We start from the raw sequence: 26,683 nt of genomic DNA on the forward strand, positions 1-26,683 counted from the left end.
ATATACTCAATCATGGGCTACAGCCAACAGTTTGGTTGGATGGTCAGTGACTTGGAAAGAATATGATTGGGAAACTCGGGACAAATTTGTGGAAAAGGTATGTGAAAATATTATGGGTCAAAAAAGTAAATAATGGGAAGACATTGGTAGTCATGTGACTGCCCATCATAGGATCACCTCCACAGAGGAGAATTTTGATCATCAAGATATAAGATGATACCGTCTGTGAATATGAGTCAGCCTCTTTCCTTAGTCATTCCTGCCGTTGGCCAATGGGCTCATAAACAAAATGGCCATGCCTACAGAGATGAAGGTTATGAGTGAGATCAGCAACATGGGCTTCTGTTTACCAGGGAAAACCTGTCATGGGCACTGCTGAGTGCCCAATCTGCCAGCAACATCCCTGATATGGTACCATTCTCTGAAGTGATCAACCAGCTAAATGGTACTGAGGATGATTGATTACACTGGACTACTTCCATACGAAAAGGGCAATGTTTTCTTCTTACTAGACTACAAAGTTTGCCTTTCCGATGTATAATGCTTTTGCCAAAACTACCGTCAATGGACTTAAAGAATGCGTTATCCACCACCATGTTATCCTACACGACACTGCTTCTGATTAAGGAACTCATTTCACAGTAAATAAGGCATGGCACTGTGCCCAGGCTCATAGAATTCACTGATCTTGCCATGTTCCCCACCATCCTGAAGCAGCTGGCTTGATGAACAGTGGAATGTCCTTTTGAAGGCTCAGTTTCAATGCTAGTTAACTGACAATATCATGCAGGGACTGGGGAAGGATTTCTCAAAGGCTGTATGTGCTTTGAATGAGTACCCAACATATGTGGTGCTGGTTCTCCTATAGCCAGGTTTTATGGGTCCAGAAATTAAAAGATAAAAATGAGAGTGGCACCAGTCACTATTACCCTTAGTGACCCACTAGCAAAATTTTTGCTTCCTGTTCCAATGACATCATGTTCTGCTCGCCAAGAGACCTTAGTTGCTAAGGGAGGAATGCTTCCACCAGGAAAGACAACAATAATTCTATTGACTAGAAGTTAATGCGATCCCCAGCCACTTTAGACTCCTCATGTTTCTGAATCAACAGACAGATAAGGGAGTTACTGTGCTGGGTAGGGTGGCTGGTCCTGACTAATAAAGGAAAAATAGACTACTACTCGACAATGGTGGTAAGCAAGAGTATATCTGGAGTACAGGAGATCCCTTAGTGTGTCTCTTAGAATTACCATGCCCTGTGATTAAAGTCAAGGGAAAATTACAACTACACAATCCAAGCAGGACCACTCACTCAATCCAATGACCCACATCCTTCAGGAACGGAGGTTTGGGTGAGCCCACCAGGTAAAGAATCATGAGCAGCTGAAGTACTTGTTGAAGGCAGAGGGAACACAGAATGGATAAGTGAAAAAAAGATTACTATAAATATCAGCTATGACCACATGACCAGCTACAGCAAAGAAGACTGAAATTACCATGAGTATCTCCTCCTCACCTTTTCATGAATACATTTGTGTATGTGTATGTTTATATGTCAACATGTATATTAAGCAAATACCTTACTCTCTTACCATGTATCGTAAGGTATATTGACTTTGTTTCCTAGTATTCCAGTATTACTTATTTTATATAAATATTTAAGTTATAAAATATCCAAGAGGAGAGTAAACATCAAAGCCTTTACCTCTATTTCTGTGAAAGGGGATAGTGTGTTTCGGTCATATGTAGGATACTTGTGTCATGTTATAAGGAATCATGTCCTTGCTATGGTCTTTACTTGAAGATTAAATATGGTTTGTGAAGAAGCATGTGAATGCCAAGTTGACAAGAAGTGAACTTGTGATAGTTAATTTTATGTGTCAATTTGACTGGACCGTGGAATACTCATATTCAATCAAACATTATTTCCGGATGTGTCTGTTAGGGTGATTGTGGATGAGATTAACAGTTGAATCAGTAGACTGAGTAAAGCAGAAGCCCCCCCATCCCCCTCCCCCTACTGCTGCCCCAGTGGGGGATGTCCTTATCCTGTCAGTTGAAGGCCTAAGCAACAAAAAGTTGAGCCTCCTCTGAATAAAAGAAAACTCCTGCCTAGCTGATTAAGCCAGAACATCGGTCTTTTCCTGCCTTTGGATTTGAACTGAAACATTGGCTCTTCTTGGGTGTGAGCATGCCAGCTCTAAGACTTAAATTTACATCATCAGCTTTCCTAGTTCTCCAGCTCTCAGACTCAAACTGGAACCACACCATCAGTATCAGCTCTCCTGGGTCTCCGGTTTGCTGACCACAGATTTTGGAGCAAATTCCTTATAATATCTCCTATTTCTGTTTCTTTAGAGAATTCTAATATACTGTTTGCCAGAAGCACCACTTAAGACTCAGTGAGTAGGTGAAACTGGCTGTAGTTGTGCCAAAACACAATAAGGAAATGAATGATTCTAGAACCTTCCTGCTAACAGTTTAATGATGTCTGGCTAAATGAAAAAATTATTTATCTAGTCAACGATTACTGTGACAAACAGCATTCTAGGTGCTAGGGAAAGACTACTGAAAGAGGCAGATGCCTCCCTCACTCTCTTGGAGTTTACTTCTAGTACTAGATGTATAATCAATGGATAAACCAGAAAATAATTAAAAAAGAGAACTACAGAGCAGATTATTTTGATAGAAAGTTCCTGAGTACTTTAGGTACCAGAGGAAGCCTGTCATATAGTCCTCAGATCTGAAAGACAATTAGAAGCTAATCTCCGAGACCTCTGGAGAAAAAGTGTTTTAAGCAGATGAAACAGGAAGTGCAGAGGCCCTGAGGGGCTACCTGAGGCAGGAATGTCCTGAACTAGAGGGGAAAGTAACAGGAGGTAAGTCAAACAGGCCAGCTCTTACAGAGCTTTTGGCCCTTGGCTACTTGGCATTGTGTCCAGTAATTATATACTTTGCTATATTCTAAATGAGCCAGGAAACTTTTGGAAGGCTAAAAAAAAACAAAAAAAACAAAAACACAGGAATGACATGATTTGACCCGAATATCAATGAATCTATTACCAATGCAGGGTGGGCAGAGAGGAATGTGTTTCAAGGATGGATTTCAGGATGCAAATTCTTCCCTTTCTTCAAACTGTCCAGAATCTCCTCCTCTCCCTGCCTGATTAAAGAAGCTTTAGTTGCTTCTGTTTGTGAGTCTCCGGTGAAGTGCTATCTTCTTTCTCAAGGCTGTCCCTACCCAGATGTAAGGCACCTTTGCCTAGTCATTGTATGGTGTGGTGGGGAAGCAAGCGTTTTGCCTGATTGAAAGACAGCATCTCGGCTTCTCATGGCTTCCAGCGACAGCCTCCCCATCACCTCCATACACAGGTCCAACTTCATCATAACTGTACTAGGAGGCAGAATCCCTGGCCTTCAAGGCTTACAATTCAGTACATGATTTAGGTCTACATTTGAGTTTTTCTATATCTGTATCTCTCTCTCTCTCTGTCTCTCTCTCTCTCTCTCTCTCTCTCTCTCTCTCGCAATGAAGAAAATAAAAACTGTCTTCAAAAGTATTGTAGTAATAGAATGCACATCATTTTCTTTTCTGGCTGGATAAACACTGATGGAAGTTTGGCAACCAGATCAGGGTCTTATGGGAAAAAGCAATGTACTAGGCAGAACAGCAGTTTGACCAAAGTCCAGGGGTGGGAAAGCTCCGAGTATTTCTCTGAGAAATGAAGCAGACTCGTAGAATAGTGTGGCAAGGCTGATCTGCTGCTTCAGCTGAAGTAGACAATGGCCTTGGAAGCATTGAAAATCCACAGTCCTGTTATTTCAGTGATTCACACAGGAGGGGGTAAAGGTCTGAAGTATGATGGTAGTGAATATAATGGTGGGATGGGAAAGTAGAATAGGGATAGACCAAAGTAAAAGAAACCAAATGAGACAAAAATTCCAAGCAAAAAGAGGAAGTTATTAATGCCATTCACAGAGGCAGATGAACCAAAACCCCAGAAGGACCTGATTTTTGGAGAAAGACGAGGAATCTAATCATTCAGAAAGCACCTTGGCACATAAAATATTTCAGCGGTGTTGCATGTGAAAACCACTTACACTGCCCTATGGACATTAAACCTGGAGAAAATTTAACATGTCCTGCTTATATTCTCTTCTTTGATGTGATATAAAGTGCTAGAAGTTTTTGACTTAATAACAATAGCAACAGAATTGAATGACGCAAAATGAATAATCTAATTAAAATAAATTTGTGGATGGTAATCCCTCCCGAAAATTACTTTTTATGTGGGGCAGTGGGCACGTATGGGGAGGTAAGGAGCTTCTTCCCAGCCTCAGGTCCCAGCTGTCTCATGTTTATTCCACATCCCCTTCTCCAATAAAACAAGCCGGTTGGGCGTGGTTATATGTTAAAAACAAAAAACTATGTTTTGACTCTATGTTTGTATCAATTTTAGCCACAGTAAGATGTGAGATTCTTCAAAATTATTCAAGGAAGACACTGGGAATTGAGCTTAGCATCTGGGTAATAAGACTGGGTTCCTTTTCATGGGTGACCATCACTGGGAAAAGTTTGAGGGATACATGAGCACCCACGGAGGCACTTAACTAAATACTTAACAAGCATTGATTAGAAAGCAGGCACAACACGATGTATTCAGTTTGCTCGGCATACTTGAAGTCTCAGCCCTGTTTTTAGAAATAACCTGATCATATCTTCTATAACAAATTCACTCTGGTTAAATTTGACCATGATCTAGAAGTAGGGTGATGTTATCTATAAAGAAGCCACCAAAAAATTATTCAATGACAGTCCCATTTTGAGATCAAGCTCAAACAGCATCCTAAAGTTAGTGATATGCTACAAATTTACCACCATTTTTAAGATTTTTAAAGCTTTTCTTTCTTTAAAAACAGTATAAACAGGGTATCACACAGTCACCTAGGCTGAAGGGCAGTGGTGCAGTCATGGCTCACTGCAACTTCAAACTCTTAGACTCAAGTGATCCTTCCTCCTCAGCCTCCCAGGTAGCTAAGATTACAGGCAGGTACCATGTTGCCTGGATTTCCCCACATTTTTATTGTATCCCTCCTTCCTTTTCTTGTAATGTGGACAATATTGGTAAAATAATTGACCCAATCCACATTATCTTGAATACTCCCAAGTTTCACAAATGGCAGCTCATTTTCAATGTCATTATGCTAATTAACATGCTTCTCCTTTCATCAGGCAGCCCATTTCTAACCATTATTATGTTAATTGAGAAAAAATAGCTTTAAGTACTTGTACAAACCTCTGGCCTTTCTCATTAAATGCTAGCTGACCTCCTGTGGGGTGTGAAATTCTGATCAGGGCAGCCAGTGTTTCTGAAAAGTAGCTTAACCCATTATACATACATTTAACATCACAACATCTACACTAAAAACATCGTAAAGGACAGACTTCACAACAGAAGACTGAAGAGAGTTAGAGGACTATAAATGATGTGCCTATTAAGGGACTATATTTGGGATATTTTTTGGCAAATATTTAATATTACAAATTCCACATTTTAACATAAATCAAAGTACTTCACATTTTAGTATTTATGAAGATTCTCCCCCCACCCCATTGTTAAAAGAGGCTACTCGAGGGTCGAAAGAGTAGGTATTGGGCCAGTGTATACTGCTCAGGTGACAGGTGCACTAAAATCTCAGAAAATCTCACTATAGAATTCATTCATGTAACCAAAACCACGTGTACTCCAAAAACTATTAAAAATAGTAATAAAAAAGAGGCTACTAATGCAAAACGATTCCAGGTTCTTATCACAGAAGGAGGAAATAACTGTGGTTTATGTTGGAAATTCTATGGAAATTCCAATTCCTATCCAAGTTATCTGGTTTCCTTTGTGCTACATAGGAAACCTTAAAAATAACTAGATCTGAAAAATGTGTCTTCAATCAAAGTTAAACTCTGATATGTGGAATCAGAAGTCCTTGGTTCACCTTTCTCCTTTACCACTTCCTAGTAATCACTCAGCCCTTTGGAGCCTCGTTTTCTTCTTCTTTGGAGTGGGAGGATTATATCAGTGTTCTCCAAAGAGTGATAATTAGGTCTCCAGTGCTAAGGGAGTGCCACTGTGCCCTGGATTTGGGGTGGGAGGGAAGCACTCTTGGGTCAAATTATGTTGGGATACACTGGTTTAACTAAGTGAAATGCTTTATTTATTTCATTTTTCTTCAAAGTCACTAAAATACTAAATGACGTGACCTCCTAGAGCATTGGATAAACACAGCATATGTTTTACTTCCAGAAAGATTAAGGTGCGTGAGGCCTTCCTCCCAGGGAATTCTAAGAGACTTTTGAAAATCATGTTTATATATGTATACTTACACACACACACACACACACACACACACACACACAGAGAGAGAGAGAGAGAGAGAGAGAGAGAGAGAGAGAAAGAGAGAGAGAGAATGCCAGAGTCTCACTCTGTCACCCAGGCTGGAGTGTGTGATCTCAGCTCACTGTAACCTCCACCTCCCGGGTTCAAGCAATTCTCCTGCCTCAACCTCCCAGGTAGCTGAGATTACAGGCATGCACCACTATGCCCAGCTAATTTTTGTGTTTTAAGTAGAGATGAGTTTTCACCATGTTAGCCAGGCTAATCTTGAACTCCTGGGCTCAAGTGATCTGCCCGTGCTGGCCTCCCAAAGTGCTGGGGTTTGGATGCCAGGCACAGGCATGAGCCACTGTGCCCAGCATCCAAGAATTTTAAAAATTAAATTATGAAATAAGTAACAAATTTTCATGTACATGTTGTAATTTGGATACCTATGCAAAAGTTTACATCCAAGAACAATTTTTAAAAACATTCAGGTCCTTCGTTATGGGTGCCCTAACCACTTCTTTAGTTTACCTGTGAATAATCCAGTAGTGGGAATACAATGTGACATTTTCCATACCCTGGATCACAGAATCCCACTTTTTACATAGCATTATATGGAGCTAGTCTGTCAGAAATTATTCTGGAAAATACTGCTTCATTTGGCTCTAAGACTTCCTCCTGCTCTAAAAAACTGTATTTCTAAGATCATGGTTTGTTACTCTCCAATCTATTCACTTTTTTATTCTTCGAGGGAGGAGGAATGATGAGAGGATTAAAAACCACTCTGTATTTTTAAACTCAGTGAAATTCCTACTTTAACACATTCTAAGGTGGTCTTCTAAAGTCTATCACTGTGACCTTAGAATGCCCTCATCTCAATCTTGATATTGCAAGTTCTTTCTATTCTTCCGATCTTCTCTGGCTAACTGAACTGCCATGAATACCAGATTTCTATACACTGTCAGTATATTAATGATGAGCAAATTATGTCCTTTAAGCTTGTGAGTAATACATTCTACGTATTATAATATATTGTGAGTAATGATACACTGTATGTGCACTGTGTTTTACAGTTTGCAAATGATTTCCATACTCATTGTTTCTTCACATTAATTCCTGTTTTCAAGTTGTAACCCACTCTATTTCTAAAACGTCCAACTTAAAATGTTCTTGTTGCCAATGATTCCAGTCTAAAAAAATTAGAACCCTTCTATTTTTAGGAATATCAGTGCAATCCATAAGTATGATATAACTGTGCACACACACATTTATTCCAGGACAGAGGAGCGGGGCAGGAGTGAATTCAGGTCTATTAAATGGCAACATCCTTTTTCCTTCGGACTTCAGCTAGCAAACAAGAACTTGTAAAATACACTACAGTATCTATTTGCCATCATTGATTTTCATGTGGCAATGGGGCCACTTTAGGACCAAGCAAATTATGGGAGACGGCTATTGGAAACATTTGTGTACAGTTATAAAATCTAAAGTAGTTTCAGCCTAGCTCAGAAATATCAATGCTTTTGAGACAAGTGAATATCAAGTACTTGAGCTTGATGGGTCAGGTATTCTAGGCACTGTAATCCACTGAGTAAGACATCATTCACTGAGCAGCTGCTAAAGAGATTCATGGTGTTTTAGGCATTTTCGGTTCAGTACTCAGTAATACCAGAGTAGAAGATGGGAATGGGAACAAAGAACAGACTTTCCCCAACCACACACACAAACACACACACACACACACACACACACACACACAGCTATATAACCAAGAAAAAAAAGTGTTGTTCACACACACACACACAACTATATAACCAAGAAAAAAAAAGTGTTGTTCACACACACACACACACACAGAGCTATATAACCAAGAAAAAAAAAGTGTTGTTCACACACACACACAACTATATAACCAAGAAAAAAAGTTTTGTTCTCATAGTAATACAGATTTTTAGAAATAAATGAAGTCTATAGTTTGCAAAGCTAGAGATAGCTAAAATATAAACACCATGGTTCCCATGACTACCACTAATAAAATTTTTCTTACTGTTGCTATACTGTATGCAAATTGTAATCGCTTTACTTCTTAGAAGAGATCTCACTTTCTCATGTAACACAGAAAAAAAACATTTCTAAGGACTATTGATAAAAATTGAGTATTTCATCTATCAACTAGTAGCTTTCCTCACATGATTTTAGGAAGAAATCAATCAGGTTCCTAATAGCCATAGCTGGCTCATATTATGGCTTTTTGCAAATTAGGAAAAGAAGTCCTTTCTGGGCCATCTCAGGCTTCACAATACAGAGTTTAAAGCACTGTTGAAGGTTTTTTGTGACTTGGGGTTACAGCTCTGCTCCAGGGTACATACATGCCTTGGGGAGCAGAGGATGGGCTGAAATTTAGTCGCCACTCCCTCAGCCATGCATCTTGCATAGTGAACAATCTGCAAAACTGTACATAGTAACACGGAGCCATATTTAGTACAGTAAGTAACTGTGCATCAGAAGAACTTGCATAACTTTTTGCTGCCATCCGATACCCTGAGTGAAGAGGCCTTCGTCTAAATGTGGACTTACAGATAATGTAAAGGTACTTCTTTCTACAGCACAACTCTGAAGTTATTTAACAACTTCTAATCTGTGGGCAGAAGAGCTCACAGTAAAGTCAACCTGCTGGAAGCTTAATCCTGCAACATACAAGGGGCAGTAGCAGAAGTCTTTATTTGAGCTGAGCTAAGCAAAGTGGCATATAGTGAAATGATATTTTCCTAAACACCTATTATGTGGTACCGCTCTGCCTAAAGAGTAAAAGGTAGAAGTCTAGTTCTTGCTCTCACAAACTTGGAATCCTGACAGGGGGAATAAACAAGAAAGAGGAGGAGGGGAAGAGGAAAAGAGAATAAAACTGCATCCGCCTTTTAACTATCTCACTTGTTTCCTCAGGCAAAAAGCCTATGTAAATCTATGTAATGAATACCTTGAGATAACAGACTATGCAGTTATTTTGGGTGCATAGTAAAGAAACTCATACATGTTGCTGGAATTAGTGATGATTCCTAGTTTTGAAGGAACAGAATTACTCAAAGGACCTGTAAGGAGCTACAACTAAAGATATTAACCTTGATTTTTAATGTAAACAAACTCTCTGACCCGAATCTGTATTTAAGTGAAAGTGGCAGAATTTGACAATCTCATACATTCAGTATGATTTTATAATTGCGTTTATGACTATGTTATATTGAAAGCTTGGTATCTTTTAAAGGTAACTCACTGGAAAAGGGCACAGAAGGTGATTTCAAATTTACTTTAATTTAATGACTACTCTTATTCAATTGTTTTCACAGACCATAAACAGGACTGAAGAATGTCCCTCTGAATCTTTGCCTTGAATGAAGAAACTTCATTGAACAAGAAGTTGGCTTCCAGTTTGCACAGACGTCAATGGAATGCATTTTTTTTTTTTTTAGTTTTATACTTTACCCAATGAAAACAAAGTTTTTATGTGCTGTGCAAATGGTCTTCATGTAGTCTGACAATTTATTTTTGCCATTTTTTTAATTAAAGAAAAATTTTCCAGAAGAGGAAAAAAAAAAAAAAAACTACAAAGCAAAATATCGAAGGCTGATATTTTATCTGGAAGGACATCTGAATTGAATTCAAAATTTTCCTGAAAGTGTAGATACATTTTTTTTTTTAACAGAAAACCTGATGTCAAGAGGTGGGCAACAGAAATGGAAACAAATTGTCTTCCTCAATAATTAAGCTACTTGCTCTTTTTTCCTTTCTTGTTTAAATCTAGTGGGTTTTTTATTTTATTTTATTTTTTCTTAGAAATATTTAGGTAAGATTTATCTTGAATCTTAATTGCCTTAATTTTAAGGACGTCAAAGGCTCTCGAGGCAAGCTGTCAACGTCTTGTTAAAAACAAAAATCAAGAAAGAATTGAAATATTGTGCCGGCTTTAACTGGTACAGAAGTTTAAGACTGAGTTTTTAGGGTGAAAAAAAACTGTACAGTTTAAATGAAAATGTTTTTCTTCATTTGAAGAAAATTTGTTGATAAAGAAACCATGGCAACTGCAAGAATTGGAAAAATGCTGGGACTTTTCATGAACTTTGTCTTAAGTGTTGACATGACTCATTCTAAAAGGCTAAAACATTTTACAGTAAAGTTATTAATGTTGGTTTAAAAACAACTGCATTAGAAATAATGCGTGTTTGGGGGCAGAATGCAGATTTTTTTAATTTACAAAGCGTGATCGCTAGCAAAAGCATTAGTGCTTTTTATCTGCAGTCTTTTTTATGAGCTTTACAAACTTTTTAGTCAGCTTTGCTTGTCACATTGCAAAACCTAGCTTAAGAGCATTAAAAAAAACTTAAGTAGATAGGAGCTTATGGTCAAAAAGTGCAAAAAAAAAACAAAAAAAAAACAAAAAAAAGCAATAGATAGAGAAATTGTTGACAATTTCTGTAGTCTTTCCTAGTTGTGATCAAATTCAGCCTATGGATGGCCTATTTTATACCAAAGATGAAGTGACACCCTATTACAGTCCAGAAGATAGAGGTTGTTTTTCTTTTCTTTTCTTTTTTTTTTAAAAAAATATATATATATTATTTGACCGACAGGGCCGGACCAGTTCTTTCTTTGTTTAAACTACCTTCCACTGGTGTTTTACATACTGCAAAAAAAAGAGGGTGGGGGGAGTTGTCTTTCTTTTCTTTAAATGTATATTCATTGAGAGCAGAAGCTTGCACCTGTGTGTTTAACAGTTTCAGCATGAAGAGTTCTGGATATCGACTCATAGAGCCAAAAGACTTTAAATTCTGTGAGCTTTCCTGGTTTCTCACTAGCCGTCTGGAAGAGTGAAACCTGTATTGATGGCCACTAGTAAAATAAGATGCTTATTTAACAGGCTGAATATTCTTTATATGAATTTTCAGCTAACAATGCTTTCTGAACCCGGTCTGAAAGGTCACTTGTCAAAAAACTTAGTGATTTTCTGTGAACTGTTGAGTGGTCTCCTGGAAAGGTCTCACTTTATTTGTGACAATAGTCTTCCCTCTAAATTACGACACCTCTGGGTTTTGTCTTCTCACCTCTGTCTTTGTCATACCAGCCAAGAATAGTCACCTTGGTTTTGCAAATGGGGAGGGAGTATCTTCGTTTTGCCTCTTTTCATTGTATTTTCATATCTTGGTGTTGCCAAAAAAAAAAAAAAAAAAACTTTTTCTTTCAGATTAATTCTTTGAGGCATGTAGGACCGATAAGACTGAGAATTCTATTAGTGGAATTTAGGCAATTTATTAAAATGCTAGTTGACAATCAAGAAACTGTATGATTTAGATCAATCAGAACCAAAAGAATTGGGTTTAATCAATCATTTAAGCCAAAGGAGGAATGCTTGCATTTGGAATGATGCAAAACTTTGTCTAAAATGAATTAAATTGACTTACCTATAACATACATCTACATTTTTGATTCATGAAATAATATGTGTTCAACCTGTACAGTTTTACCTCAAATTAAGGACAATGGAATAGAATTTTGTTAAGTGAACTATTCACTAGATTGCTTTCTGAATGAATCCTTTGAATCAAATAGGTAAAATGCTTTTCACAAACTAAGTCACGGGAGCCTGTCTTAGCCCACAAGAAAGAGGAAAATGTATTTAATTATACTATAAAACAGGGTAGGCTTTTAAAAACTAAAAAGTTTTAAAGGTAAATCATATTCCCATTAGGTCAACATGAGTAATAAGGCTGACTCAATAGGAAACGGTCAATATTCCACTATTTATGTAGACTCTGGTTCTCTTATTTGCAACCCCATGAATTAGAAGCTCAAACCAGAGAATGACTCCATATATTTATGGTCACATTGGAGACTAACATGTATCCAAGAAAATGTGTGTGTTACAGAGAAATTTCAACTGGTCACACTCACTAGGATGGTTTTTCATGCTTTGGAGAAAATGCTAGATTTGTATTGTCTGTTGTTCCATCCTTCAACTTCCCATGCATTGTAAAGGTGGCACCTAAGTTTTTATCTTTAAAAAGTGGGGCCCAAAGATTTTGGGGGTACAAATACATATATGGGAACCATATTTTCTGTTTTTCTTTTTCACTCACTAAACTCTTTGTATAAACAAGGATTATCCTGGGCATAATTCATTTGAATATGAAACCGACATATTTTCTTTTATTTCTGTGAAAAAAAAAAAAATATTAATGTGATACAAAGTAAGTCTCATTTACACAATCAACAATGAGGCTAAGAGGTAGCTACCATGTGGCTGATGAATGTGCCTAGGTAACTTCCTGTTTCTATTCAAAACTGTTGCTTTATTTGTACATTCAAAAATATTTTTTTTCAACTCTCAAACTTAAATAATCTCAATTTTTAAGCCACTTTCTGCAAAAGGAAATTACCTGCCATTTTATGTGTCCATGTGTGTTTTGTGTTTGTATAGTTTATATCATGCCATTCTATAACATATATATTTTCAAACCAAAAAAAAGAAAAAAAAAAAAAGCATCTGTTGTCTTACCTAAGACTTGTTTTGAAAAGCCAAGTCTGGGAGAGAAAAAAAAAAGCATCAGCAGGTAAGCAGCATTACATTGTGTGATGGTAAACCAAAGTAAGTGTTCAATATATACAAAAGCAGAATTCAAATTTAATCCACAAAATATGCTGTAGTGATTTTAAACCTAATTAAAACTATAATTTTTTTTTGAAGTTGAAGTTAATTTTCTATGGATTCTGGTCCACCAGATTTTCAAGCATTTATTCTGATGTTTCCATTTTTCCTTTTGACTTGAATTGCCAAGACTTAGCCTAAACATCGGGAAACAAACTAAAGCCTCGATTCAAATGAGAGAAACACGGTCTCATCTAAACGCTAGTTTCATGGTCAGTGAAAGAGTAAGTTTTCTTTTAATAATGATAAAAGTGTTGCCAACAAAGGCCAAGTGCGCATGGTAACTAACTGGGAACTCCCCAGTATGTGGCCATCTCCTCTGAAGACAACATAATAAACCCAAGTGAACTGAAGACAATACTGGCAGGTGCTGATGACCGTTGTCCCTGAATGCCAACATGTCTTGAATATTGCGACTGTCATAATACTCTTTTTAAAAAATCCTCTATCTGACTCTAGTTTTGCCACAATCGGTTTGCTTCCTTGGTAGATTTCAATATTTCAGAATGTTACCTCCGTATTTCACTTGAGTTACTTCTTCCTGTGACGTTAGCACATCTGTCACATTTGAAAGCACATGACTCACTTCTATCCCCTTCTAATGAAAAACTACGTGGTGTTAAAAGCACTCCCATTAGAGATAAAAGACTGAGAACTGAAGAAGGCTGTGTAAAGCAGGAAGTTCACTTTATTTTACTATACCTAAGAATATATTTTTGGACCCCTTGTGAAGTGCTTTAAAACTACTTTCAATTTATGTATGGTCCAAAAAAGTAATTAGTGTTCCCCCCTCCCCAAAACAACCCTCTTTATTTAAATAATTGGGATATTTACTAAATGCCTATTTTTTTTAATAGTGGCCTATAACCCCTATTAATGAAAAGTGAAATTTGATGTAATTAGGACTCTTGCAATCATCTTCACGATTGAGGAGAAGTTTCAATAGGTTGTCTAGACAGATTATGATGTTAATAGGAGATTAAAATACATTTGGCAATTCATTTTCATTCTTAATTTCAGCGCATGAACCACTGCAGATGAGCTGATAAGCAGAGAGCGATTCTCAAGTGGGTTTCAGTAATAAATGTTTTTTATATGATTTGAAATCAAGTAAAGGGACAATATTTATGTACGTGTATAGCAACATTCAGCACATTTGAGGAATCACACACTATAATAAAGTTTAAACATGTCATAGAACCTTGATCTATGATCTATATTACTTTCTCTTCAGTAAAAAGTAAAGGATGATATTTTGTCTTCCATGTTATTGCAGCTGGCATGCTTCAAAATTTTGAGCTCACTGGGACTGACAGCCTCTCACTTCAATCTGAGGGATTGACAGAATTTAAACAGGCTCATTGATTTCTGTACACTCTACCCTTTCTGTGGCACGTGATAATGGAATTTCATTAATGAATCAATTTGTTTTACAAATGACATCCACTGTGGCATTGGAAGACAGCTGGGTCTGACTCAAGTTTAACATTTCTTTGCAAACATTCCTAAGTATGATATTGGTCCTTTCGTCCAAATGCTCTTGGTCATGGCTGTCCTTTGCGGATTACATAGAGTTCAGGAAAGTATAAAAACTAAACACAAAATCCCCAAGTGGCCCCAAAGACCTTTTATGGTGTGGAAGACAGGAGTTTACCCCAGATTAATTTCTTTTATCTTTGGCTTTATACTATAACGTATAGATGCTCTCTGTAGAAAAAAAAAAAAAAAAAACTGGGCTGAATGGCTTACAGTATGCATTTCTGTTTATTTTTGCGAGGGAAAATAATATATCAAGAAAAATTTCTTCCACTCAGAAAGATTTAGGGTTGAAGCAGAGGTGTAGTAAGCTTGGATCTGCAGGAAGAACCACTAGGCCACTGAGTTACACTTGAGCTTGTCTTACTACTGCCCCAGTTTCTGAGTTGTGCATAAATACAATCACTCTTACATTTTTGAAGGGCTAATTATCTGCTTTGTGGATGTGTTTTGTCTTTTCTTTTTAGCTTGTAGGCCTTGGGCTCAGTTTTTTCTTTTTCTTTTTATTAGCATGTCACCCTGAGGGTGGGAAAAGAAACAATGGGAAATAAAATTTGATTATTTCTTATCAAGTGTTAATTTCTTAAGGGAGTTGGAAATCCTTGGTAAAATTAATATCTATACATTATATGCCATAAATTGTGATTATGGATAATGTCTTTTCCTGTCTACCGCAAGCAATTGAGAGTTAGCTGTATTCTTGCAGAATGTACAGAAAAATATTTCGGAGAATTTGGCTTCCCTCAGAAGAAAGCTATTTTTGTTCTCTCCACTCCACTAAATTCGAACCAGTAGCACAGATCAACACGACTTCTGCAATGAGAGTGTAACAGTAGCTCATGGTACAGTCCTATTCCTATTTTTAAATCTTTGACCAAAACTAATGCATTGCTTTTGTTATATTTTGACTTTGCATTACTATATTAAGGCTGAATGACTTTGACACTCCCGTGGATATTTTTATGATCACATCAAATTTAAATAATGCCCAAAGTATAACTTTAACGTTATACTTTGTTTCAAACCCTCTGGTCTAAAGTTATGGAGAAAGATGCGCTTTCCTCCTCCCCCAAATATGTTATCTCTTCATATGTTAAAAAAAAAATGAGTTATTCTCTGCTTTTCAAGAACTGTAAAAATCGTTTCAAAGAGACACTTGAAAAAGTTTTCTCTATTCTGGACACAAATGCTTCCATTTATTTAAAAAGAAGAAGAAAATTGGAATCTTAATTTAAAAAATATATGTAGTAGTATATGCTATGAGATACTCCGTTTCTTAAAAAAAATGGGACACAGCCCTCTTTTAAAACCTTGTTTCAGTTCATATTTAACTTCATGGAACTTCTGAAACATCATTCAACTTTGAACTTTTTTTTAAGACCATTTTTTATATTGCTGTCTCTGTCATGGAAAGTTCTGTAATTCGAAGGTGTTTCTGGTTTTATTTTTAATTTCTTCATCTGTATCACAGTCAAATTAGCAACCATCTCCCCCATCCCTTGGGCTTTCTGTAGATCAGTGGATGTTAGGTTTAAACTTCTGTTTTCTTTGATGAAGCTTTCAATAAAAAATGAAAATAAAATCAATCCAGTAGGGCTGTGGTGTTTTCTGCACTCATCCAGAAACTGGTTGGGGGAAGAGGGCTGATAGGAAGAAGTGGTGTCCACATTTAATCTGGGACAATGATGGAATTTTTTAAAGAACATCCTGGCTAACAAAAAATGAGAGAGGAGGTCACATTCTATACATGCGAAGGGGACCTGAGAAAGCCACTGTTTGGGGGATGTTAGAGAAGACCATTTCGGTCTTCCCAGAGACTCTCACAATCTTCCTCGTTCTCATGCTTAGGGATTTGGAGACCACAGAACTATCTCCAAACATGCCTAACATCTACCAACTAATTGATGAACCTTGGATGAAGGCCAGGAGGCTCAGAGTTAGATATAACAATAAAGACATTTGTTTGGACACCTATGGTTTGTATCTCTGCAAGGATTAAACTCCAAGTCAACAAAAATCAGAAGTGCCCATTCCTCAAGCTACTGAAGACGGTGCTAAGCAAATAAGCAGAAACCCTGTTTTCCTGGGCCAGAGTCATTCAAGCTAGCTTGGAGCTCATACTTAAAAGCCAATAATATCCTGTTCTGTAATAGTCATTTGCTGTGTTGTTCAAAAAGATTCTACTATAGAAGACAGGAAAACAAATGGCAGACGTGAAGTTCCTACGATGTGTTAAAAAAACAAAGTGACCCTTAAGACAGAAAAACTAAGTAAACAAAAATAGAAAGGGAAAGAAATACCTGGAAAACACTGTGTGATGTACTAGATATAGATGAGAAAAGCATTCACTATGCATTCTGTCTTAATTTGCTCACTCTGTTGGCTTCCATGCTGGCACCCACAGCAGCTCATCAACCTAATTGGTGAATTTCAATGATTTGCCCCGCTTGTCTTGGAGGGAGTAAGCATGTTGCATTGGCTCCCGCTTTCGGTTGCCCCCTTGCTCAAACCTCAACTCTGGTGCTTATAACACATCATCACTGGAGAAGGACGATGTGGCAGGGAAAAAAGGAGTATATATACTCACATTGCAGAACATTCGGCTAGTATGATCCTTGCACCCCTCTTGCGCTTTACCCTCAATGAGTCAACCTACCCCATGACTTTCACCTTGTTTTCTGTGGATTTTAAATTGATTTAATAAGCCCTGTGCTTCTAGCATCTATATTAGTCTGTGAGCCTTTCTGTTCTATGACTTCCAGTATAGTCTACAGAATAGTGTATTCGGAAGCTACCATCATCAAGGTGATTTCCTACACGGCATCTCCTTGTTTTAGAATTCTATGCACCCAGGGGAGGGTGTGGAGAAAGCTCTCCAACCAGAGCCCAGGCTCTAAGAATACGTTGTGTATACACCTTTTCCCTCTCTGAACATCAGTTCACGTTGCAGTGGCAGAAGAGGAAACTAGAGGCAAAAACTAGAAGAATAGATTTATTGGAGAGTTTAAGAAAATAAGCACGGAACAAAGATCCTGAACTTAGTTTTACCCACTGCCTGATTTCTGTTTGGGTTGTTAAAACAAAATGCCTTGGATTGGGTAATTTACAAACAGCAAAAATTTATGACTCAGAGTTTTGGAAGCTGGAAAGTCCAAGATCATGGCACCAGCAGTTCTGGTGTCTTGAGGGCCTGTTCCTCATAGATTGCACTTTCTACATATCTTCACAAGGCTGAAGGGACAAAGAGTTCTCACAGGCCTTTTTCATAAGCGCACTAATTCATTTATGAGGGCACAGCCCTCATAACCTGGTCATGTCAAAAAGGCCCCACTTCTTAATACCACCACCTTAGAGGTATTTCAACATATGAATTTTCCGGAGACAAACATTCAGAGCACCGCCCCCACGTTCTATCGAAACTTTTTTACAGCACAAATTCTTTTTTAAAAAATTTGTTTAGGATTAAAAAATAATAGTACTGCACCACCACCCAGTATGTACAAAAATTTTGCTTCATATTGCAAGACATTTTGGAAAGTCCTAAAATGTACCTATAGGTTTCCGATGAAGAATCCTTGGTTGTGAGGTATGAACACGGGAAAAGGAAGACGAAGGAATGAGGTAACAAACCACGTTTACGATGATGACCCTCGTACATAAAATAATCATGATTTTCGGACCTCATATCTATGTGTTTTTTACTGTTTAATAATTTATTTTCTCCAAGAAGAACTGAGTGCATTGTCAATTCTCAATGTTTCCAACAAGTTTATGTTCCATTATACCCTTTTTAAGTAACGCTGACAACACTTAGCTGCTTTCCAAAGGCAGTAAGGTGAAGATCAGTATAGCTCAAACTTCACCTCTGATGATTTCATCATTTCTGGATTTTTTAAGGAGTGACATTTACAAGAATGATAAACATCTCTCTAATATATCAAGAGACTGTATTTTTATTTAAATCTTTAGAAACAAAGGAAGACAGCTTTGTCCTCCATGGACTTTAAGACGTTGTTAGGTTACTGTTGCGGTAAAACGGTCACCAGGTGGCGCTGCTGTATTAGTCTCCAGTGGATTCCAAATCCAAATCCCAGACTCTCTATTCCTACATAGAACCAGTAATGTGGGATAAGGCGGTAAGAGAAGCATCCCCATTAACTGGGCACTCACTCTGTGCCAGGAGCTGTACCAAGTGCCCTCACATACTTGGGTTCATACAACTTTCACAAGAGTGCTCTGAGGTAGGGGTTGGAAAATTGTCCCCATTTCCCAGATGAGCTGGGCATCCCACCCATGGACCTATGCTTAGGAAGGTCTAGAGAGTGCTTTAAAAAAAGATCCAAGTTCTCAATCCCTGGCTTCAAAAATTTCTTCTGAAATGGCTTTGGGAAATGCCAATGGGAAAGGCACTTGTTTGTATGTCTGTTTGCTTGGTTGTTTTTAATCAGAGGATATTTTTTAAAACAGTTTGTCTGACTTGGCCTGGGATTTGTAATTTCTGTAGAAGAGAGACATCGGACACTCATTCTAATCACCTTAGTGACAAAACTCCATACAATTCCCATTTTCTCTTCCAGAAATAACGCTGTTTCAATCATCTCTGTATTTGAGCCTGTCTGATTTATTCTAGAAGCAAAGTACTGTCTACCAAATAGATAGGTTTAACTTTTCATTGACTCATTCAGTTAACAGTTCCTAGCATATGGACCCTCCATAAATAATTTGATGATACCAAAAGAGAGACACTATTCTTGTTTGCAGGGTATCATATTCTAATAAGTACCAGTTTATGACATTTTGGCGTAAAATAAGATCAGAGTTTTGCAGGCGGTATGTTCAACCCTTGCTGCTATTTATTACCTAGTTCAGCTCCTCAACAGAGTGTCATCTTTTACCAAAGTGATCTGGGACATTTAATTCTGTTGACACCAAGGAGAGTAGAATATGCCATTCTAAGATGGACGTAGCTTTTCAAGGTGGACTTGAGCCCGTTTTCACGGTACAGACAAGATCCAAGCATAGGATCTGCTAGTTAAAAAAGCCAACGATTTTCCTCCTAATAGTGCTGAATCTACTCATATGGTTTTAAGGAATGAATTGTTTGCTCAAAATAACTTTTCTATTAACTGGCATTTCACCATTGTAACTTTATTCTTAGAGATAGATAACAAAATTTTGGAAAAAGTACCAGGCAAGCAGTGGAAAGAGCATGGATTTTGACTTTAGATATACTATCTACAAAACATTTTTTCTTTCTTTCTGATTGTCATTTTTTTTTGTTGTTTCAAAATGCATACCTATTATTTCTCAGAATGGTTATAAGGATAAAACCAGCAAAATATACATATCTCCTGTGTAAATGCTCTACAAATTATAAAGTCAATCAAATGTTATGCATAATTTAACTGTTTAGTTCTGAAGTTTCTCTTTAAAGATGTTCTTGTGAAAATAACTTACAAGATTATAAGACAAGATTCATATCTAAGAAGATGGAAGGAGGCAATGGTACCACCAGGGTAATACTTATCTACTTTGCAATGCTGCTCAGATTCTGTAGGGCACAAATGCCAAGCTTGAAACCACCAGGTTCCAGGCCACAAGAACAAGAGAACACAGAAACGTAGCTGCTGGCTGAGCTAAATTCACCCACGATTTTGAATGAGAATCCTGTATCAGCATCCAATCACCAGACACACTCTACCTTCTTGGGACTTCCTATATAATGGCATATAATCTAACGGCAGCTACTGATGGAAGGGGACAGGTGTTATTAATTTGAGAAGACTACTGTACGTTGTGATCTGCAAACAGATTGAAGAACTAGGGGCAGAATCTTCTTCAGACCTTGAGTTGATCAGACATGTTTATCCAAAGAAGTGGACAGGTATCAAAATAGTCGCACCAATAGATAGGTTGCATCAAACAAATTTTCCAAGACAAACAAATGCTACTAGAAAAATGTAATAAGGTCTGGCCTCTAAAACACCTGAGACAAGTCTAATGAGCATAAGATAGTGGCTGTGAGATACACGCATAGCTTCGCCTCTCTGCCTGCTGCCATGATCTCCTGCCCCTCTTGTCTTACGGTTGATTTGTTTCCTGTTTGTTTCTGGTTTCGATTTTTACTTTCGACTAAAATTCAGTAATATAACAAACAAACAACAATATACTATGAATGATCAACAAAATGATGTCCACAAGCAACACACAAGAATAACTAAGAAACAGGATACTATTAGCAACCAAAAAGGTACCACTCTGCCACGCTCTCTTCAGTCATGATGCAGACCCCTCCTCCAAAGGTAACTCTATCTTGAACTCTAAAAACCTAGAATGACTTTTGTCTGAATTTTACTTTACCTAAGTACAAGCCGGTGTGCTTTTATGAGAATATAGGTGGTATACATGAAGAGAGAACAATTTTGCTTGTGTCTGAAAGCTCAAGATACCTATTATTTCTCTGGAAACTACACACATGGCTGTATTACTCAAATTTTAAAGATCTTCAGTTTCAGAGATCAGACAAGTTCTTTCTACCATCTCTTCAATGTTTAATATCCCTTAGAGCTTAGGAAAAGTCCTAAACCAAACGTCTGTGAAAGAGTAGTAACCATACTCCTTTTATTTTTTTAGGCAGGGTTTTCAATCTGTTGTCCAGTCTCAGCTCACTGCCACCTCTACCTCCTGTGCTCAGGCAATCCTCCCATATCAGTCTCTTGAATAGCTGGGCCAACAAGCCTGCACCACCACCATGCCTGGCTAATTTTTTGTAGAGATGGAGTTTCACCATGCTGCCCAGGCTGATCTCAAATTCCTGAGCTCAAGTGAGCCATAGTTAAAAGCAATTGCTGAGTTCTAAGGAAAGACTGGTTGTAAGGCTTCATTTAAGGTTTGGCAGCATGTCATTTATTGTCTGCTTATTCAGACAATATTTGACATGGGACAGCGGATTTCCAGACTTCAGTGGGAGACCCTCCAGAGCTAGAAGTTGCCAATATACCATCATTTACACAAAAGCACAGCATGTGGAATATATTAAACCCATGCCCGCAAAACAAAATGACAACTCCTTTGGCTTCTGATTATAATTTTAAATTGCTTGGGGCATTCTTACTTAGATTTTTGCCATCACTTTCTTTATTTCTTTCCTGACAATGATTCTTTCAGGTCAGTAATCAACCAGGTGCTTCTTCCCAGGTATGTGCTTTGGGGTTTACATAGCATTTGGGGTGGAGGGATTCCCATACATACATCCTCTACCATTGGGATCCTGCAGGCAGGAATCAAAGCCTTTGGAAAACTAACATAAAACCTACTACTTTGGTGAACCCTCTGTAGAGTTTCTATTAAAATATGACTTGTGGCCGGGCACAGTGGCTCATGCCTATAATCGAAGCACTTTGGAAGTTGGGGGGCAGTGTGGATCATTTGTGCTCAGGAGTTCGAGGCCAGCCTGGCCAACATGGTGAAAACCTGTCTCTACAAAAATACAAAACCCAGCTGGGTGTGGTGGAGTACACCAGTGGTACCAGTTACTTGGGAGGCTGAGGCAAGAGAATCACTTGAGTCTGGGTGGTGGAGGTTGCAGTGAGCCAAGGGGTCCCATGGCATTCGAACCTGGTTGACAGAGTGAGACTGTTTCAAATATAAATACATATTTTAAATAAATATTTATATATTCATATATATTTATATATTTATATATATTTGTATATTTTATATATATTTTTATATATTTATATATATTTATATATATTTATGTATATTTATATATTTTTATATATATATTTAAAATATTCTTATTTATATAAAGTAAAAATTTAAATATATTTAAAAGTATTAATATCAAACGTTTAAATATATATTTTAAAATATTAATATCAAATTTTTAAAGATTAAAAATATTTTTTATACATTTTTAAAATGTTAAGGCACAAGGCATATATATTTTGAGCATTTTAATATACATATACATATGCATTTGAGCATTTTTATATAGACAAACACATATACATATATTATATATTTATATATATGCACTGTGCCTTAACATTTTGGTAAAAGGAGTGAGTTCTTTGAGGTTCTGGTGTGCCTGAGTCTGGGTGTCAGGGATGTCACTTCTCCAGGATCTCCGTCTCTTCTTCCTGCTGCAGGGCTGGTCCTAGCATGAATTCCTGTCTCTGCCCCAGGCATAGAGACTTCTCTGTTTTTATATTTTTTCCTGTTCCCTTTCCCTGGCTACAAAAAGCTCCCAACAATGCCCTAAGCCTTGTTGCTGTTTTCTCCCTTACAAGGGACGTGGTACTGGGTGGCAGTTTTGGCAGAGGATTTTGGTTCTCTTCCTCACTTTCTGTGTCTGTTTTTGGAGATCCCGCTCCGATTTTCCTAGTGGGATTCTGGAAGAAAAGCCTGCCAAGAGGGAGCACGTTCTGTTGTATTTGCAGACTCCCTGGTGTCCATCCGCTCACACCATCCCACAGTCGGTCTTTAGCAACTCATTAAGAATGTTTAGGGGAATCCTATTACCGGGCTTATATGGTATACTGGGTTGAACTGTGTCTCTCTCCGGACGCGCTCAAAAAGTTACATTTCAGATGTAACCACCAGAAGCTGTTAATGTGACCTTATTTGGAAATAAGGTCTTTGTAATTGAGTTCAGAGGAGATTAGGGATGAAGCTGGACCCCAAGTCCAGTATGACTGGTGTCCTTATAGAAAGAGGAAAACTGGGACGCAGACACACGTATGCACACACGCAGAGGGAAGATGGCCATGTGAGAACCAAGCCGGCGACCGGAGAGATCAGACTGCAAGCCAAGGGATGTCAAGGACTGCCAGAAGCAACAAGAAGCCGAGAGAGGAGGGGAGTAGATTCTTTCCCAGAACCTCACAGGGAGCTCTGGGGACACCCTGATTTCAGGATTCTGGTCTGAAAAATCAAGAACTGGGAAACAAATTTCTGTTGTTTTAGGGCACCTAGCTTGGAGTTCTTAGCTATGATAGCCATGGGAAACTAATACATCAGCGTCGTGCTGGACCCCTATTCACTCCGGGGTGGGGGATGGCTCCATGTCCAAGAGACCAAAGAAATGAACCAGAGCCAGTGAAGGAGACATAAGGTTTCTTGGGGGGGACTTACATATGGTATGGTTCAGTGGCAGTGGGCTGACTAGGAACACCACTACTGTTTATAAAAAGCATGCAGTTTATAAAGCATGTTTACATCCCACCCTTCACCTAGCAGTCTCCGCTTACCCGCAAGACCAGGGGCCTCTATCCCTTGGACCACCTGTGTTCCAAGGGCTAGGCCATGGGCTCCTTCATAGATAAGGAGTAAATTTCCAGGCTGGCCACTTCCTGATTCCCTGACTCAGAACTCTTAAAACAACACACGCTTCTTAGACCACAGGGTCATTCTCAGGGTAAGCTTCAGTTATGACCGTCATGCGCCTCTGACATGCAATAAGGCATGCACAAAAACTACTGCAAGAAACCAAAATGCTTAACGCGGGTCCTGTTTTTCTCAGGAGTTTCCTCTTTTCTCAGATTTTGCTTTACTGGGTTGCCCTGTGACCTCAGTTTTCTGATGGGCTCAAGAAAAGTCATCAAATTTGCAGACTGTCCATCATCAAAAATGTAAGTGTGGAGCTTTCTATCTTTCTACATATCCGAGCTGAAACTAGAATTTCTTGATTATGTTAGTTGTTAATTTCAAAATCCTAACCAACTTTCCTTAAGACATTTTACTCCGAGGCTAACTAGGAACAAACAAAAAGAAAGACTTCCAACTTCTGTAATAGGAGTTTTTCTGTTTCCCCACTGGTACTTTCATCTTTCCAGACTCTTCAAAGGCAAGATGGGACCATGTTTTCTAGCTCTCCATTGTCGTGCTTGAGCTACGGTGAAGTCAGAGTGAACTGGTCTAGGAAAGTATTAGCCAACAATTCTGCTAGGAAAGGACCTATCAGAATTGAGATGGGTTTCTTGCTACACTTAGCTACTGCCTTGGAAGTCATCATGGTGGGAAAAGTAATGTAAAAACCAGAAGCTTATTGACTCATGAGGGCTTTTCCAACAGCAGCTGGGGCACGTGTCCCTCACCTCTCTACTCTAGACTCTGCTATCACTTGTACCTAACACTAGAGAGACATTTTATTCCTCCAAGACTCTTGACGTTTTTTGACAACTCCCTTGTCTGACAGTCCATTAGATTATTTACAAAGGTAAATTTATTTTATACAGTGTAAAAGATTAAAATAAACTTGAACAATCTTTATACACAGGCATTCATATTCATGAGCAATATATCTACTATACTTCTAAACAGGAAATATACCTAGAAATATTAAGTATAATAAAAACAGGGCATCCATGGGGTAATACTCCATGTCCCTCTCTACTACTGTAGCACGGTTGGGTCCCAGGAGCAAAAAGGAATCTTTCAAATCAGGCAACTTGTGTTTAATTTTCAGCTCTCCATTATTAACTTTATAAACTTTGCTTTCTTAATCTCTAAAACGAGTCAGCTAATAGTATCTATCTCATATGGGTTTCTGTGAGTTAAACAAATAAATGTAAAATATTTAAAAGGGTAACTGGTGTATAGTAAGTGCTCAGCAAACATCGAATGCTGTTATTTTATTAGAAGGTTCTGCTGAAGTCAAGAATACAAGGAAACTACATCAATATGCGGTGGCCTAGGCCAGCAACCATTTTCAGGGGCTAGAAAGGTAACCTGAGATGCCAGATAGACACTGGTTGAAGGGTGAACAGTGTGTTGAGTTCACAAAGACCTTATTACTTGACCCACAGCAAGTTAGATTTTTCTCAGGCATGACTTCTCTAAATATTTTCACTCTTTAGGGCTTCTGATTAGATTTGGGTTTTTGGTTTTGCTCTTTTTTAATTCCAGTTAATTATGGAGGAAGAGAACCCAAGAAAGAAAATTGTGTCGGTATCTGGCAAAGAAGTGAAAACTGTGAAGAAAGCGAACCTGATTCTGCTCTGAAACATCAAGAACAAGTATGGCAGGTGGCTAGGTGCTTAGGTATGAGGTCAGCTTTGAATCACCTGGACCCAGTGCAGCAAGAAATAAAAAGACATCTGTGTCCTTTTGCTACTGACATATGGTAAGAGAAATTAATAACCCTTTTTTATAGCACTGAACAAATTCCAAAAGCATCATAGGTCTCTAACTTTCATATTCTCTAGTACATGTGGTTAGTAGAGCAGGGATTTATTTTCCTTTTATGCAGATGAGAACACTGAGACTCAGAGAAGATACATGACTTTCCAGGGGGCTTTACTATTCCAGACATTCTTATTAGATCCTTTCAGTAATTAATCCACAGTGGAGAATGGAAGTCTCTAAGTTAAAACGAATAGGTAAGAATATCATTCCATGTATTTCTTCTGAAGCACTGTAATTCTGGAAGACTGTAAGAATCTTTCCCGTCTTAGAGGATGCCTAAAACATGTCTTCTACATTGAGCTATTACTACTTAATTCGTTGTTTATTTCAAACAAAATATGACATTGTTAGTACAACTCCATCTTTTGTCCTTCCGTTCTTTCGTTTGCAAACTCTGACCTCCCGCTTCTTCCTTCAACTTTCCTCCTCCCCACCCGCTCTGGACGACAGCTGGGAGGTAAATGGTGAAGCTGGCAATGTGTGTTCACCTTCTAGGCTCTGCCATCCCCTTCATGAGCTGCATGTGTACATTCCTCATGTGAAAATTTCTCTGCAGCCATTATGAGTCCGGGTCCCCTGCACACCTGAAACCCTGGCTCTTGAATTTGTGTCTGTGTTAGGCATACTGCTGCCTGGGTGATGCTTGCCTATTGTGGTACCCAGCTGAAGCAGGACGTCTCTTCTTCTTTAAACACTTCTCTATGTCTTACTTAGGAAATTGCATCCAGTCTTGGCTGCTAGAAAAGTCAGTGTTTTGAATGAGTTTCTTATTAGCTTTTTTTTTCTTTCATCTGTGTTTAGCTACTTTTTAAAGACCTTACTTATTTTTTCTCTGGTTCCTTGCCTTTCTTCTCTGTGTCTTTGACTCTCTCAATTTGTATTTTTG

General features: G+C 38.1%; 1 protein-coding gene across 1 annotated transcript in view; it reads left to right on the forward strand.

The window, feature by feature from the left end:
- Positions 1 to 16,193, forward strand: part of RBMS3 (RNA binding motif single stranded interacting protein 3) — a 1,456,421-nt gene extending 1,440,228 nt beyond the window's left edge. Inside the window, exon 18 of the mRNA XM_074405763.1 lies at positions 9,719 to 16,193. Within this exon, the coding sequence (XP_074261864.1) occupies positions 9,719 to 9,725 (7 nt within the window). The 3' untranslated portion in view covers positions 9,726 to 16,193. The remainder of the gene's footprint in view (positions 1 to 9,718) is intronic.
- Positions 16,194 to 26,683: the final 10,490 nt, after the last annotated feature.

Source organism: Saimiri boliviensis, chromosome 9, assembly GCF_048565385.1.
Source record: "Saimiri boliviensis isolate mSaiBol1 chromosome 9, mSaiBol1.pri, whole genome shotgun sequence".
NCBI lineage: Eukaryota > Metazoa > Chordata > Mammalia > Primates > Cebidae > Saimiri > Saimiri boliviensis.